General features: G+C 49.0%; 1 protein-coding gene across 2 annotated transcripts; it reads left to right on the top strand.

Moving 5' to 3' along the window:
* The first annotated feature begins 1,057 nt into the window (after positions 1-1,057).
* LOC147957016 (36.4 kDa proline-rich protein-like) lies at positions 1,058-2,234 on the top strand. Of its 2 annotated transcripts, none has more exons than XM_087535523.1 (2): positions 1,058-1,212; positions 1,892-2,234. In XM_087535523.1, the coding sequence occupies exons 1-2, from the start codon at positions 1,058-1,060 to the stop codon at positions 2,232-2,234; spliced, it is 498 nt and encodes a 165-aa protein (XP_087391649.1). The 2 variants fall into 2 exon arrangements, with proteins under 2 accessions (XP_087391649.1, XP_087391648.1); XM_087535522.1 differs by having other exon boundaries at positions 1,865-2,234.
* The last annotated feature ends 12,802 nt before the right edge of the window (positions 2,235-15,036 follow it).

The raw sequence follows: 15,036 nt of genomic DNA, 5'->3' as shown, positions 1-15,036 counted from the left end.
AAATAAAACCTTCTCTCTCAGACCCTCTCTCTCCCTGACATGTGGGCCATGGGCCCACAGTCAAGGTCAAGACCGGTCCACACCGGAACATAAGCCCAATATTGAGTTCATTTGCTCGCCGGTAGCTCACCGCCGGCTCACCGTAGGTGGCCGAATGACCGCAGTCGGAGGGCGCGAGGTGCGGGGTAGCTAGACGACGTGCGCCAGTGTGACTGGCGCGCAGACGTAGGCGGGCCGGCGCACAACCAATTCTATCGAGCTTGATCATGGCGGTGGCTTCGAGCAGGGGGGTCCGGGCACGAAATCGAGTAGGGAAAGAGGGAAGTAGGCTCGCATGGTCATATCAAAGACGACATGGTGGTCGGGGTGTTGTACGGTTTCTCGGAGAGGCTGAATTTAGGAGATGAAGACCGGTGGTTGTGGCGGCGATCGGGGTCCCAGGTATCGTCTAGGGGACACTCCCTCCCGAATTAACCCTATAGTGAAGAATAGAGGAAGATTACGAGGAAGAGAGAAGGGGAGAGGGGGAGAGTTAGAGATAGAAAGTGAAGAGAGGTAGGAGCAGGTCGGAGTCGCAGGCACCTCACCCCGGCGAGCCCCACCGTCGACCATGAGAGAGAGACAGAGAGGAAGAAGATTATTACTTTATTACTCCCTCCTTCTCAAAACAATTGTTTCAACAGTAGTATAATTTTGCACTAAAGTTAGTACAAAGTTGAGACATTTATTTTGAAACGGAGGAAGTAGTAGTTATAGATATTAGGTATAGAATAGAAGATAGATAGACTAGTGGAGTGTTGGTCCCTGAGCGTGGACGATGAGGTGTGTTAATTTCATCCAGACGTGTGCAAGTGGGACAGGTCCAGCAATCCTGGAAAGAGCGTCACAGGGGAAGAGGGCTCCACGCTTGGTCATGTCGACCAAGAAAGTACACCATTTCAATCGAAAAATAAAAGACAGTACACGGCACGCCTATATAAGCATGCCCATACCGAGGCATTCTAATAGTCAAGAGCAGGAAAGCTATACCAACACCGAGACCTTAAGCTCCAAGACCATGGCCCGCATTGTGGCGTTCTTGCTGGTGGCCCTGCTCTCCTTAGCCGTGCATCTCGCACAGTCCACGCCATGCCGATCATGCCCGCCCACAAAGCCTTCCCAGCCTCCACCGTGTAAGCACAAGTCTTCACCATCGTCCATACCCTGCCCTCCATCTTCACAAACTCCCACGCCCTCACCCACACCCACACCCACACTCACCACGGTGACTCCGACGCCGGCATCAACCCCGGCCGTCTTCATCCCTCCACCTACAAACACTCCGGCACCCACGCCCATACCGACCTCTGTAACTCCAACATCGGCACCGACCCCTATGATGCCTGCAATACCGACCCATATAACTCCAACGTCGGTACCAGCTCCTCTCTCTCTCCAACACCAACACCGGTGGCCCCAACACCTACACCCGTGATGCCGCCAACACAGACGCCATTGCACCAACGCCGGCACCGACCCCTGTATCTCCAATGCCAAACCCGGTGGCCCCAACACCTACCCCTGTGATGCCGCCAACACCGAGGCCGGCATCGATCCCTATCTCTCCAACGCCAAGTACGGTGGCCCCAACACCGACCCATGTGGTTCCGACGCCAGCACCCACCCCTGTCTCTCCATCGCCAACCCCGGTGACCCCAACACCGGCCCCTGTGATGCTGCCAACACCAACATCAGTGACTCCGATGCCAGCACTGACCCCCGTTTATCCAACGCCAACTCCGGTGGCCCCAACACCGACTCCTATGATGCCGCCACCACCGACCCTGGTGACTCCGATGCCAGCACCAACCCCTGTCTCTCCAACGCCAATCCCGGTGGCCCCAACACCGACCCCCGTGATGCCGCCAGCACCCACCCCTGTGACTCCGACGCCACCCCCAGCCCCAGCCCCAGCGCCGGCTACATCGACCGGCAAGTTCCCCGTGGACACACTGAAGCTACTTGCGTGCGTGGACGTGCTCAATGGGCTGTTGCACGCGGTGATCGGCAGTAGCGCCAGGGATACATGCTGCCCGCTGCTGTCCGGCGTTGCCGACCTCGACGCTGCTCTCTGCCTTTGCACCACCATCAAGGTCAAGGCCCTCAACATCAACCTCATGCTGCCCATCGCCATCGAGGTGCTCGTCAACCAGTGCGGCAAGAGAGTGCCGAAAGACTTCCGTTGCCCTAATTAAGCTCCATAGATTACTATATGTACTATCAGTATCACCTGCATATGAATGCGATACATGCATTAAATTCTCTTTTGTGGTCACACAGGTGACATATCAAAGTGTAATAATCTATATGTACATGGATTTGCAGCTCTGACTCGCTACTTGTGACGGGGAGCTGTGGAGCATGCGTACATTGTGTTTGTGTAATAGCATATCCTATAGTAACCGTATAACATGCTACCAATTGTGGTCTTCCATCGGTTTTGTAGTGTGTGTTTTCTTTTTTAACTATGAATAAAATGTTCGTACTGTGTAAAAGAAGTTTTCACATCCACTTGTAACCCATACCAAGATACTTGTTGAACCATACGCTTTACAGGATGCAGATTTTTGTGTTGAACATTTTGATATATTATACATTTTTTCCGACATCGTATGCAAAAGTTATAGCCGTTTTACTTTTTCATAGCACTTTTTTGCAAAACACGTACAAATTTAAGTTTTTAAATTTTCCTAACTAGTAGATGTACTAATATAACTACATCTCAAAGGATTTTATTTTTTTGAAGTTTTTATCATTTTCTGTCGTTTTTTCAAATCTGAAATGGCGATACAGGGGGGGGGGGGCGTAGAGTTTGAGACACGAACCCCTTTAGTCCCAGTTTGAGACACGAACCGGGACTAAAGGGTGTGATGACCTTTAGTCCCGGTTCGTGTCTCAAACTGGGACTAAAGGTCTCATTTGAACCGGGACTAATGCCTTTAGCCGCTCGAACCGGGACTAATGCTCACATTAGTCCCGGTTCGTAGTGCAACCGGGACTAATGTGTATATTGGGCTGTGACCAAAGCCCTGTTTTCTACCAGTGTCCTGTGGTACCGGAAATCCATATGTATGCAAGAGTGAGTACAAAAATACTCAGCAAGCACAATATAGAACATCAGTAAATGAGGAACTCCATGATTTCAGATGGGAACACAAAAATATATCTGAAAGCACAATCTTAGAAAGGCTATAACCATCCCAACAAGAAACCATGCATTTGTAAGAACTTTCTCTTGTAGTGAGCATTCTGGAATGTCCACACAATGCTTTATACCATCGACACTTTCAGATTAAACACGTGTGGCATCCTCGCCGACCTAGCTCAAGCCCACCAGATTATTCACACCATGCCTTATGCCACCGACACTTCGGCTTTGACATGTGTGACGTCCTCACTGTCCTGGATTTCAGAATTAAATATCCAGTGGAACATCCGAGCATCCATATAAAAATCACATTGATCAACAATAACTCCGCGTGAACCCGAATGGGCGCAAGGATACGAAATCAGACAATAAAAAGTAACAATGAATGCACACACAATGGTCAACCATACAAAACGGGTGTTCGTCATGCACTTTTCTCAAATCAACTATTAGACCGCAGAATTGTCCTCGACTCTTGAAGCTCTCGAACCTATTCGCTAAAAATAATTAAGAAGACTACTTCAAATACTAATCACTTACAACAGTGTTCATGCCTAACCGTATATTGGCATCTTTCATATACTTGTAAACATGGATCCATCAGTCTCTATCTCTTTATGTACATAAGAGGCCGAAATAATTTCCAACCTACAGATGCCTAATTCTATTCGTATAGGCAGTTGGGCAGATTGATGCTTATCTAACAAGGACAATTATTCGGACCATTCGGGTTGATGTTTGTGCCATGGATATTGCTGATGTCCTTGTTGGACAAGCATCAATCTGCCAAACTGCCTATAAGAATAGAATTAGGCAGCTGTAGGTTGGAAATTCTTTTGGCATGTTATGTACATAAACTGGACTCTGAGAAAAGGACTAATGGATCCATGTTTACAAGTATATGAAAGATGCCAGTACATGGTTTGGCATACACACTATGTTAAGTGATTAGTATTTGAATTAGCCTTCTAAATCATTTTTTACAAATGGGTTTGAGAGTTTCAAGAGTCGAGACAATTCTACGGTCTAATAGTTGAGTCGAGGCAAGTGTGTGACGAACCCCTGTTTTGTAGGGTTGATCATCGTGTGTGCATTCGTTGTTATTTGTTATTGTCTGATTTCGTATCCTTGTGCACATTCGGGTTCACTCGGAGTTACGGTTGATCAACGTGATTTTTATATCAATGCTCGGATGTTCCACAGGATATTTATTTCTGAAAGCCAGGACGGTGAGGACGTCACACATGTCTAATACAAAGTGTCTGTGGTTTAAGGCATGGTATGATTAAACTGGTGCGCTTGAGCTAGGTCGTTGTGGATGCGACACTTGTTCAATCCAAAAGTGTAGGTGGTATAAAGCATTGTGTGGATATTCTGAAATGCTCAATACAAGAGAAAGTTCTTACAATTGCATGGTTTCTGTGCGTTGCAAACGGGAGAGTAAACATTTTTTAGCTGAGCAACTATTTTCATTTCAATTCAATTTTGATTCTGACTCGTCATATTGATAACGTGCACCTACGACCACAAACATGCAACATCTGGGTGGTGCCATTCAACACTGAGGAGGCCAGATCTATAAATTATGTGTCACCGTCACATGCAGCAGATGGAACACAAATTAATATCATACTTATCGGTTCCAATATTAAGTATTATGACTATCACAATTATTGTTTGGATATTTTCAAAATAAACATTCATTCACTTCCGATGTTCATGAATATTGTAAGTGTATGTACATCCTGTTAAAAAATTGTTTGTGTATTCACTAAAAAACAAATGTTCAGTCCATTGGTAAGTACCCGCGTGGTTTTCACCAAGAAAAATTACATACGTAGGTTGTTAGATCATGGTATATGTACAAAGTGAGAACTCGGTGCAAATACAACAAGCCGATGGATTATACTAGACTCACTATAATCATTTACCTAGCTCACTCCTTGCCAAACATCACATAACATTGTGTGCCGCGTGTTAACTTGTAATATGGATCCGCGTCCAAAATGAAGACGAATTATGCTTTATTGATTAGGTTGCAATATAAATAGCATTTAAAAATATTTGACATGTAAAATAACATCATATTCAGATTCTACACATCTTTCTAATCAAATTCCACATATAACATGTTAAAATTGAAGTTGCGGTTTAAAAGATATGGACATTTACATTTGTGCCCCTAACTCGAATCCACTACTCAGATTTGCCCCTAATTTCGATGCATACTCAAATTTGCCCCTCTATCGTTAGTTCCCCTTGTAGAAATGCCCTTTTGTGTGGTTTTCGCCTGACCAAAGCTCGTTGAGCGTCTACTAGACGTTTTATGGACATCATTGCCCTGCCTCCTTATGTCATTGACATGCGGGACCCACTCTGAAAAATCAAAGGACAAAACTCTTTCTCTCACCCCCTCTCTCACTCACTTACTTGTGGGGCCAAACTAGAAAAAGGAAAAAATACTCTCTCTCACCCCTCTTGCACACACTTACAAGTGGGCCAAACCAAAACTATAAAAGTACAAATAAAACCTTCTCTCTCAGACCCTCTCTCTCCCTGACATGTGGGCCATGGGCCCACAGTCAAGGTCAACACCGGTCCACACCGGGAACCCAAGCCCGGTGTTGAGTTCATGTACTCGACGGTAGCTCACCGTCGTCTCACCGTAGGTGGCCGAATGACCGCAGTCGAAGGGCGCGAGGTGCGGGGTAGCTAGACGACGCGCGCCAGTGTGACTGGCGCGGCAGACGTAGGTGGGCCGCTGCACAACCGATTCTGTCGAGCTTGATCATGGCGGAGGCTTCGAGCAGGGGGGTCCGGGCACGAAATCGAGTAGGGAAAGAGGGAAGTAGGCTCGCATGGTCATATCAAAGACGACATGGTGCTCGGGGTGTTGTACGGTTGCTCGGAGAGGCTGAATTTAGGAGATGAAGACCGGTGGTTGTGGCGGCGATCGGGGTCCCAGGTATCGTCTAGGGGATGCTCCCTCCCGAATTAACCCTATCATATTTGTTTTTTTGTGTGTATTTCTCTATGATTCAAGTGCCTTTTAAGTTCCGATCAATGCCTATTTATGTTTTCGTATCCGCTTTGTGTTTGCTCCGTGCCTGTTTCCGTATTTATTTCCGGGGTTTCTGTATTCGTTTCCGCTTTTGCAAAAAAAATATGAAAACAAATATGATAGCACTCAGTTCTATCCGTTTTCGCTCCGTTTTCATCCCTAGTTCTGATGGTAGGTATTGTCGTTTGGTTCGTCCGGTCGGGCTCCCCGCACAAACATGTAAAAAGGGAAACTCCTCGCGCGAAACAGCCACGATTCACAGATGCCGAGATCGTTCCCCTCCCCACCACGAATCCCATCCCTCCCCAATTCTACACATCGTTCCGTTCATCGCTGCGCCTCCTCCCCTAGCTCCCATCCGACCGCTTTCCCATCCACGTCCACGCCAGATCCCTCACCACAGTCTCCCCTATCCCCCGTCGCACCATGGCTAGCTCCCTCCATAGCGCCACATCGGCTTATAGTCACGTCGCGCTAGGTATGGCAATGAGGTGTATACGCACTAGAGGAGTTCCAGTTTGATCCGATGTTTACAACTATCTCTGAGGATTTAGTATTACATGGCCTTATTTGAGGTCATATTATTCTCTGTATCTGTTAAGGATCCACATTCCATTGTAGTTTTGATTTGATCTGCCGTGAGCATCAGCGGCGGCGAGGAGCTCTGCAGCCCTGGCGCCGGCCAAGGAGAGCGGAAGATCCCGTGGCAGCCGCGTGATTCCGCCCGACAGCCACCGCATCTGCCACGCGCATCGCTCGTTGCCGCGAGACGAGAATTCCCTAGGTCCCGCATCGACCTCAGCGGGAGGAGCACGCAAGGTCCCTGGTGGCAACTACGGAAGTACGAGGAGTCGGCCCCAACGACGGCGGCCTCGAGCGTGGAAGAAGTGTGGGCATGGCGGGGACCTCGAGTGCGGGAAGAAGCACGGCATAGCGACGGCCTCGAGTGCGGGGGGATGCGCAAACACATCCAAGCAATTTCGAGGATGCTCTTTGTAAACAATTCCCCCCGCTCCCGCAACCGCGTTGTCGACCGGTCGCGCCTCCCCCACCCCTCCCAGCGGGCGTTCACCCTCTCCTCCTCTCCCCGCCGCTGTCGTTGGTGCACATCGCGGGCCTGTACCGGGCAACGTTGGCGGCGGCAGCCCCTCGGCCCTTCCCCTCCCAGGGGTCCTCCGGTGCGGGACGGGGAGATCCCGTGTGGTGCACTCAGACAGCGGCGGTCCTGCGCGGCGGCGGTGACCCTGGCGCGGGCAGGGGCGAGCTCTGGGTGGTGGCGTTGTCGTTGACGACGGGGCAACGTGGTGGAGCGGGCTGGCGGCGCCCACCCGGTCCAGATCTGGGCCCTTCGGGCCCCATCTGGGCCGGGGCGTGGCGTCTGCGGGGCTCTCGGGAGACGGTGGCGATGTGTCCGGCTGGTGGCGGGCGGCGGCTTCAGGTGCTGGCATGTAGCAGCGCCATGGCTAGGGTTTTGCGGTCCCGCTATGGGCCCGGCCAGGCTCGGGTGGCTTGGTTTGCCGCGGCTGCAGCGTCCGGTCGGCAATCTACGTCGGTGCGGGAGGCAGAGGCCTCTGGCGCGATGGCGGTGGAGGCGGTTCCCTCCCGTTCGGCTTCGGTGCTTCCGTCCGTGCCATCTAGGCGCATCTCGCCTCTGCTCTCTTGTCCTCGTGGTGGTGTTCGCAGCAAGACGACGTGGATGGGTCCAAGACCGTGGTGGCGCGTGCTGGCGGGTGGCAAGACGGTGGTTTGGCTCCGTTCTAGTGGGTGCCGGGGCATGGGGGTGCGGGAGAAATCCCTGCCGGTTCTTCCGGCTCCGAAGTGGTGACGCCGGTGGGTGCCGCCATTCCTTCCTGAAGGGCGTCGGTGCTACCTATCCCCCGTTCCCCTTCTGCATGCGGGGGAAACCCTAAGACTTGTCCGGACAGCAGCGTCATTGGCGTCGCATTCTTTCTTGGATGTGCTGTTTGGTACGCGGAGGTCCAGTGCCATTGCGAGTGGTGGGACGTAGATGGAGGGCGTAGTGGTGGTGGACCATTCATGCTTGTCGAGCTGCCGTTGTTGGCATTTTGGTCTTCTTCTTTTTTCTTTGGGCTTGATGTGCCGTTTGCCCAGGCAGTTACCTTGTGATTGATGTTCATGCTTTATAATATAAAAGCGAGGGAACCCTATTTCGTAAGCAATTTCGGGAGTGGATGTCTAGCAGAGCTGCACTTCCAACTCATTATCCGGCGTGCGCTCTGCCTCCAGGGGGCGCTGGCGACCGTGCCTCCGACCGGCGCTTCGACCTTCTGTTTAAAGCCAGCGGCGCACGCCGAGCCACTGCTTCACCGGGCCAACCGCGGTGTCGAGGACACGCTTTGCGTTGGCACTCCATGGTTCTTTGACCACAACATAGCCAGAGGCCAGCCCCGCGAGCTCTTGCACCGGCCTGCCATGACGAGGAGGAGAAGCACTGCCCTTGATGAGGAGCAGAAGCAGCGAACTGTGCTCTTGGTGAACCCCTGTGTCGGCATGCCATGGCGCTTCGAGTGGAGTTGTAGCACATGAGTGGAGTTGGCGCTTCGAGTGGAGTTGTAGCACCCGACCCCTGTATCTCCAACGCCAAACCCGGTGGCCCCAACACCTACCCCTGTGATGCCGCCAACACCGACGCCGCCATCGACCCCTATCTCTCCAACTCCAAGTCCGGTGGCCCCAACACCGACCCATGTGGTTCCGCGCCAGCACCCACCCCTGTCTCTCCATCGCCAACCCCCGTGACCCCAACACCGGCCCCTGTGATGCCGCCAACACCAACATCGGTGACTCCGATGCCAGCATTGACCCCCGTTTCTCCAACGCCAACTCCGTAGGCCCCAACACCGACTCCTATGATGCCGCCACCACCGACCCTTGTGACTCCGATGCCAGCACCAACCCCTGTCTCTCCAACGCCAATCCCGGTGGCCCCAACACCGACCCCCATGATGCCGCCAGCACCCACCCCTGTGACTCCGACGCCACCCCCAGCCCCGGCCCCAGCGCCGGCTACATCGGCCGACAAGTGCCCCATGGACACACTGAAGCTACTTGCATGCGTGGACGTGCTCAATGGGCTATTGCACACGGTGATCGGCAGTAGCGCCAGGAATACATGCTGCCCGCTGCTGTCCGGCGTTGCCGACCTCGACGCTGCTCTCTGCCATTGCACCACCATCAAGGTCAAGGCCCTCAACATCAACCTCATGCTGCCCATCGCCATCGAGGTGCTGGTCAACCAGTGCGGCAAGAGAGTGCCGAAAGACTTCCGCTGCCCTAATTAATCTCCATAGATTACTATATGTACTGTCAGTATCACCTGCGTGAACCCAAATGTACATAAGAGGCCAAAATAATTTCCAACCTACAGATGCCTAATTCTATTCGTATAGGCAGTTGGGCAGATTGATGCTTATCTAACAAGGACAATTATTCGGACCATTCGGGTTGATGTTTGTGCCATGGATATTGCGGATGTCCTTGTTGGACAAGCATCAATCTACCAAACTGCCTATAAGAATAGAATTAGGCAGCTGTAGGTTGGAAATTCTTTTGGCATGTTATGTACATAAACTGGACTATGAGAAAAGGACTGATGGATCCATGTTTACAAGTATATGAAAGATGCCAGTACATGGTTAGGCATACACACTATGTTAAGTGATTAGTATTTGAATTAGCCTTCTAAATCATTTTTTACAAATGGGTTTGAGAGTTTCAAGAATCGAGACAATTCTACGGTCTAATAGTTGAGTCGAGGCAAGTGCGTGACGAACCCCTGTTTTGTAGGGTCGACCATTGTGTGTGCATTCATTGTTATTTGTTATTGTATGACTTTGTATCCTTGTGCCCATTCGGGTTCACTTGGAGTTACGGATGATCAATGTGATTTTTATATCGATGCTCGGATGTTCCACGGGATATTTATTTCTGAAAGCCAGGACGGTGAGGACGTCACACATGTCTAATACGAAGTGTCTGTGGTTTATGGCATGGTGTGAATAATCCGGTGGGCTTGAGCTAGGTCGTTGTGGACGTGACACTTGTTCAATCCAAAAGTGTAGGTGGTATAAAGCATTGTGTGGATATTCTGGAATGCTCAATACAAGAGAAAGTTCTTACAAATGCATGGTTTCTGTGCGTTGCAAACATGAGAGTAAACATTTTTTAGCTGAGCAACTATTTTCATTTCAATTCAATTTTGATTCTGACTCGTCATATTGATAACGTGCACCTATGACCACAAACATGCAACATCTGGGTGGTGCCATTCAACACTGGGGAGGCCAGATCTATAAATTATGTGTCACCGTCACATGCAGCAGATGGAACACAAATTAATATCATAGTTATCGGTTCCAATATTAACGTTTATGACTATCACAAGAGTTGTTTGGATATTTTCAAAATAAACATTCATTCAGTTCTGATGTTTACGAATATTGTAAGTGTATGCACATCCTGTCAAAAAATTGTTTGTGTATTCACTAAAAATCAAATGTTAAGTCCATTAGTAAGTACGCGCGTGGATTACACCAAGAAAAATTACATACATTGTGAGAACCTGGTGCAAATACAACAAGCCGATGGATTATACTAGACTCACTATAATCATTTACCTAGCTCACTCCTTGCCATACATCACATGACATTGTGTGCCGCGTGTTAACTTGTAATACGGATCCGCGTCCAAAAATAAAGACTAATTGTGCTGTATTGATTAAGGTTGCACCATAAATGGCATTAAAAATATTAGACATGTAAAATAACATCATATTCAGATTCTACACATTTTTCTAATCAAATTCCACATATAACATGTTAAAATTGGAGTTACGGTTTAAAAGATATGGACATTTACATTTATGTCCCTAACACGAATCCACTACTCAGATTTGCCCCTAATTTCGATGCATACTCAAATTTGCCCCTCTGTTGTTAGTTCCCTTATTGAAATGCCCTTTTGTGTCGTTTCCGTCTGACCAAAGCTCGTTGAGCGTCTACTATACGTTTTATGGACATCATTGCCCATGCGTCCTTATGTCATTCACATGCGGGACCAACTCTGAAAAATCAAAGGAAAAAACTCTTTCTCTCACCCCCTCTCTCACTCACTTACTTGTGGGCCAAACTAGAAAAAGGAGTCACCCCTCTCGCACACACTTACAAGTGGGCCAAACCAAAATTATAAAAGTAAAAATAAAACCTTCTCTCTCAGACCCTCTCTCTCCCTGACATGTGGGCCATGGGTCCACAGTCAAGGTCAACACCGGTCCACACCTGGAACATAAGCCCGATATTGAGTTCATGTGCTCGCCGGTAGCTCACCGTCGGCTCACCGTAGGTGGCCGAATGACCGCAGTAGGAGGGCGCGAGGTGCGGGGTAGCTAGACGACGCACGCCAGTGTGACTGGCGCGACAGACGTAGGCGGGCCGCCGCACAACCGATTCTGTCGAGCTTGATCATGGCGGCGGCTTCGAGCAGGGGGGTCCGGGCATGAAATCGAGTAGGGAAAGAGGGAACTAGGCTCGCATGGTCATTTCAAAGACGACATGGTGGTCGGGGTGTTGTACGATTGCTCGGAGAGGCTGAATTTAGGAGATGAAGACCGGTGGTTGTGGCGGCGATCGGGGTCCCAGGTATCGTCTAGGGGACGCTCCCTCCCGAATTAACCCTATAGTGAAGAATAGTGGAAGATTACGAGGAAGAGAGAAGGGGAGAGGGGGAGAGTTAGAGACAGAAAGTGAAGAGAGGTAGGAGCAGGTCGGAGTCGCAGGCACCTCACCCCGGCGAGCCCCACCGTCGACCATGAGAGATAGACAGAGAGGAAGAAGATAATCATGACTAGCCAGAGAGGAAGAAGATTATTACTTTATTACTCCCTCCTTCTCAAAACAACTGTTTCAACATTAGTATAATTTTGCACTAAAGTTAATTAGTACAAAGTTGAGACATTTATTTTGAAACGGAGGGAATAGTAGTTATAGATACTAGTCGTCAACCCGTGCCACTGCACGGGCTAGGTATTTTTTATGTAGTTTTGCATTATTGTATTATACTAATATAATGTGGAAACAAAAAAATTAAGTAGTAGTGTCATATATTTGAAAGAATCACTCTGCTGGCCACTCCCTTGACCTACATCTTGGTGATCCTAAATGTAAGTATGCGTAAGCAATAAAAGTTGGCCAATCGCATATGAGGTTCAACTTGCAACTTAGTATAAGTTTGTCTATTATTATGGTGTTCCTCTGCTGGCATGCATGTCCCATACAGAAGCTGAAGAATAATCTCGAATAGACATCCATATTCTTTGAACCGAAAGAAACAACATTTCGAAGTTTGGCAAATACAATGACATAGCAGATGGTTTCCGCCATATGTACTGGTATATATATAATTCCATGTTATTATATATTTTTAACAGGGATAACTTCGTAGATTGACAAATAATTTCATTAGGATCACACAATGCCAAGTGCTGCATGCATGTCAAGGGGGGCAAAAATCCTCTTTCTCCTAACTGACCCAACCCTTGTATTGCACTAAATTAATTTGGATAAATTTAATGAACAGGGGAATGGAAACATATGATTTTAGGCATGCGTCGAACACCTAAAATCATTGACGCCTCATGCTAGCAAACATACATACAGAATTATTGAATACAACCTAACTGTATGCCACCATGATGAGATGAACTAATGTATGAACAGGGGTCTGGTGAGCAGTCACAAAAAAATTGAACTTTAAACAGTAGAAGTAGTCTCAACAAATCCAAGCACTGGATAACAAATTTTGTTTTTGAGACGCACCAGACAACATTGTACCATACGACTCAAAATCTGATAATATTGCAAATGGTGATAAAACACTGATCAGAGCTCTAGATTAACTTGCTAGCAATGACACGTATACCAGTACTGATAACATGATCTTTTCTTTACCTTCTGTTCCATAAGTTGATTTGACCTGGGAAAGGAGAAATCACATAATGCACCATTCTTATACGTACAATTAAAATAAACTAAGCATTGGTCGCATCCAAACAACTGGATTATCATCTCGGATTTTAACTTGATTGATAATGCTTACCCAAGATTAGTGAACCTTGTTTCGCAGCTGAGTACAGGCTTCCGGCTGAAGGTACGAAAGATGTCTCTGTCTGATCCTTTCCTTGGAGTCTCCAGGGCAATTAGACAACAAAAAATGTCTCATAATCATCCTTGTGATTCGTGGGCTGGATGATGGTTTTAACACCTGGAAAGATCTGTAGGACCGTCCTCCCTGGTAGGGCCGCTGAAAATAGGCTTTCTCCACATCAGATCAGTCTTTGAACCCGGCATGGCAGAGGTCCGACACGATCTCCGCACACTTCCAGGCGAGCAGGGTGCTGGATGTTCATGCGATCCTCACCTTGTCCTTCCTCATGAGGTCCACCACGTACGTGATGCTGCTGCCGCAGAGATCGCCGGCGGTGCATGCTGCCAATGCGTTCCTGTAGAAGCCACAGGGAGGCAGAGACGGCTGCTTGTCCCATCTCCACCACGCACCTAAGCAATCGGAAGGTTACCAATTTAAACTTATTGCTGCCAAATCTAGGAGGAGAGACGCAGGAGGAGAGACGCTCAGATTTCAGATTCCTGTTTTCTATTTCGTGGGGAATAGAAAGACCAAGGCGAGGACCATTGGCGTACGTGGGATAGGAGAGGTTCCTGTTTTTTCTTTTCATCAAGGGAAATAGAGAGAGACCAAGTGAAGGACAATTGGCGTACGTGGGATGGGAGAGGTTTCTGTTTTTCCATTGCGTGGGAAATACAAAGATTCCAACGGGATGACGATTGGAATACGTGGGATAGGAGAGGTTTCATCCAACGGCCATAGACACTCAGTAAATTAATCGGATGGCTAAAAGTTATTAATTCCTAGGATTAACGTGGTGTCTTGTATGGTGCTTTCAATTAGTAAATATAAGATTAGGTATAGAATAGAAGATAGATAGACTAGTGGAGCATTGGTCCCTCAGCGTGGACGATGAGGTGTGTTAATTTCATCCAGACGCGTGCAAGTGGGACAGGTCCAGCAATCCTGGAAAGAGCGTCACGGGGGAAGAGGGCTCCACGCTTGGTCATGTCGACCAAGAAAGTACACCATTTCAATCGAAAAATAAAAGACAGTACACGGCATGCCTATATAAGCATGCCCATACCGAGGCATTCTAATAGTCAAGAGCAGGAAAGCTATACCAACACCGAGACCTTAAGGTCCAAGACCATGGCCCGCATTGCGGTGTTCTTGCTGGTGGCCCTGCTCTCCTTAGTCGGGCATCTCGCGCAGTCCGCGCCATGCCGATCATGCCCGCCCACAAAGCCTTCCCAGCCTCCACCATGTAAGCACAAGTCCTCACCATCGTCCATACTCTGCCCTCCACCTTCACAAACTCCCATGCCCTCAACCACACCCACACTCACCCCGGTGACTCCGACGCCGGCACCGACCCCGACATCCCTCCACCTACAAACACTACGGCACCCACGCCCATATCGGCCTCTGTAACTCCAACATCGGCACCGACCCCTATGATGCCTCCAATACCAACCCCTATAACTCCAACGCCGGTACCAGCTCCTCTCTCTCCAACACCAACACCGGTTGCCCCAACACCTACACCCGTGATGCCGCCAACACAGACGCCTATGACACCAACGCCGGCACCGACCCCTGTATCTCCAACGCCAAACCCGGTGGCCCCAACAGCTACCCTTGTGA

This window comes from Triticum urartu, chromosome 7A (genome assembly GCF_056163025.1).
Source record: "Triticum urartu cultivar PI428250 chromosome 7A, HENAU_Tu73, whole genome shotgun sequence".
NCBI classification, from domain to species: Eukaryota; Viridiplantae; Streptophyta; class Magnoliopsida; order Poales; family Poaceae; genus Triticum; species Triticum urartu.
This window is presented reverse-complemented; position numbering and strand designations above follow the sequence as displayed.